The sequence below is a fragment of the Trypanosoma cruzi genome, genomic scaffold, assembly GCF_000209065.1.
Source record: "Trypanosoma cruzi strain CL Brener 1047053516541 genomic scaffold, whole genome shotgun sequence".
NCBI lineage: Eukaryota > Euglenozoa > Kinetoplastea > Trypanosomatida > Trypanosomatidae > Trypanosoma > Trypanosoma cruzi.
The window spans coordinates 1-1,681 of record NW_001849042.1 but is presented as its reverse complement, the minus strand read 5'-3'; the positions used below and the strand labels follow the sequence as shown (position 1 = coordinate 1,681).

At 42.1% G+C, this 1,681-nt stretch overlaps 1 protein-coding gene across 1 annotated transcript, besides 4 other annotated features; it reads left to right on the top strand.

Moving 5' to 3' along the window:
• Tc00.1047053425839.10 (kinesin, putative) lies at positions 1-518 on the top strand (the record flags this gene model as incomplete). Its single annotated transcript, XM_797349.1, has 1 exon — positions 1-518. A coding segment is annotated over one exon (518 nt), but the record flags the coding sequence as incomplete, so codon positions are not given.
• Positions 1-1,681: a sequence feature (haploid, Esmeraldo-like haplotype).
• Positions 592-615: a microsatellite.
• Positions 616-767: a sequence feature (A-rich).
• Positions 785-822: a microsatellite.

Here is a 1,681-nt window from a genome sequence, read left to right as displayed (position 1 = left end):
TCATATTTAAGGATGAACTTGTTATTGAGAATGCATCTAAGATGCAATTTGTGGCTAAAGTGTGTATTCGCCTTAAGAGTCAGTTGGAGCGTTTGGGTATCACTCCTTGTTGTCAGTTGCCCGACTCCTACAAGGAGTTGATTGAGCGAGAAAAGTGTGAAATGGAAGAACAAACGGAAGCCCAGCGTGATCTGGAGGAAAAACTTTCCATGTTGGCGGAAGAAAAGCAACGTTTAAATAAGATGCTTTCTTCCATGCGCCAGGAGCGTGAAATGGATATTGTCGTCATGCGTAGCGTTCAAGAGCGCTGCAAGGAGGCAGAAGAAAAGGAGATTTATGCTGCGGAGGCCTTGTCGCGGCTCACTCGCGAAAAGAGTCAAAAAGAGAGGGCACTTGAGGAAACATTGCGTCTGGCGACAATGGACCTTATGCAGTATCAGGCGCAGTTGGCCCAAATAAAGGAGCTTGAAAACACAGGAGGATTTGCACGAATTTTGAAATTGTTACTTTGTCGTTAACAAATCCTTTTACGGCAGTCATGCTTCCTTTTTTGAAAACTAAAGGCACGATTGGGATCCAATTGCCCCTGCGATATATATATATATATATATATATTTTTTTTTTTTTCTTTCTTTTTTCTTTTTTTTTCTTTAAGAGGAAATTTTCCTTATTATAATGATCTTTTTCCTCTTTTTTTCCCTCTTTCTTTCTTTTTTTTTTTTTTTTTTCTTTTTGCACTCCTGCGTGTTTTTTTTTTTTTTTTTCTTGTTGTTGTTGTTGTTTAAAAGAAAGAAAGAAAGAAAGAAAGAAAGAAAAAAAAAAGGCGGCGATGTAAATATAACAGGAGCAGATCCCGTTATATAATGCGTTTCCTTCCCCCCCTTCTTTTCTGTGATGATGAGGAATGTACGTGTGAGCCGCGGCGGCGCCTTTAGATCTTTTTTTTTTTTTTTTCCTACTCTTTATATGATATTCTTTGCCCCTCTCCAACAGTGTCTTTTTGTCGGTGAGGTACACAACAGTATTGCTCCTCAGGCTGCCTGCAATTTCACCCTTTTTCATCCTTCTCTTGTGGCCGGTGTTCCGTTGATGGGTGGGAAACGGTCAGCGAGCAACCCTGAGGAGGCTGTTGTGTGCTGCATCGGTGTTTCTTTCCGTCTCTTTATTGCATTTTTGCGTCCCTCTTTGTTTGTTGTAGTTTTACTCCAAAAAAAAAAAAGCGTGGAGGCTGCTAGAACACACAATTTTTTCTTTTGGGTTGGAGAAGGAAGTGGGTGGTGGTAGCGGCGAAGTGGCTTGCATGTAAATTTGGTTTCTGAGGGAGGAGGGGGGCAAAAGAAAATAGCGGCAGCGAAGAACACATCAAAAATAAAGGTAATAAGAATAATAAAAGAGAAAAAGGGAAGGGAGGAATTGGGGGAGCAAAATCCTGCAAATATATATTTGTTTGTTTGTTTTTCTTACCGCTTGTAACAAAAGAGGTTAGGTGATCATGGCCAGGCCACATTGTTGTTGCTCTCATGCTGGACTCAGCGTGCTTGTGGTGCTTCTTTTTATCAATTTTCTTTGCGCGTCAGGTGCGGTTGTGCGCTTCAGGGGCAGTGTCTACCGCGGCCTTGCTGAAGAAACACTGCGCGGGGGTGGTTCAACACTCGTGGTCCGGGCTGTGTCTCCGGTGTTA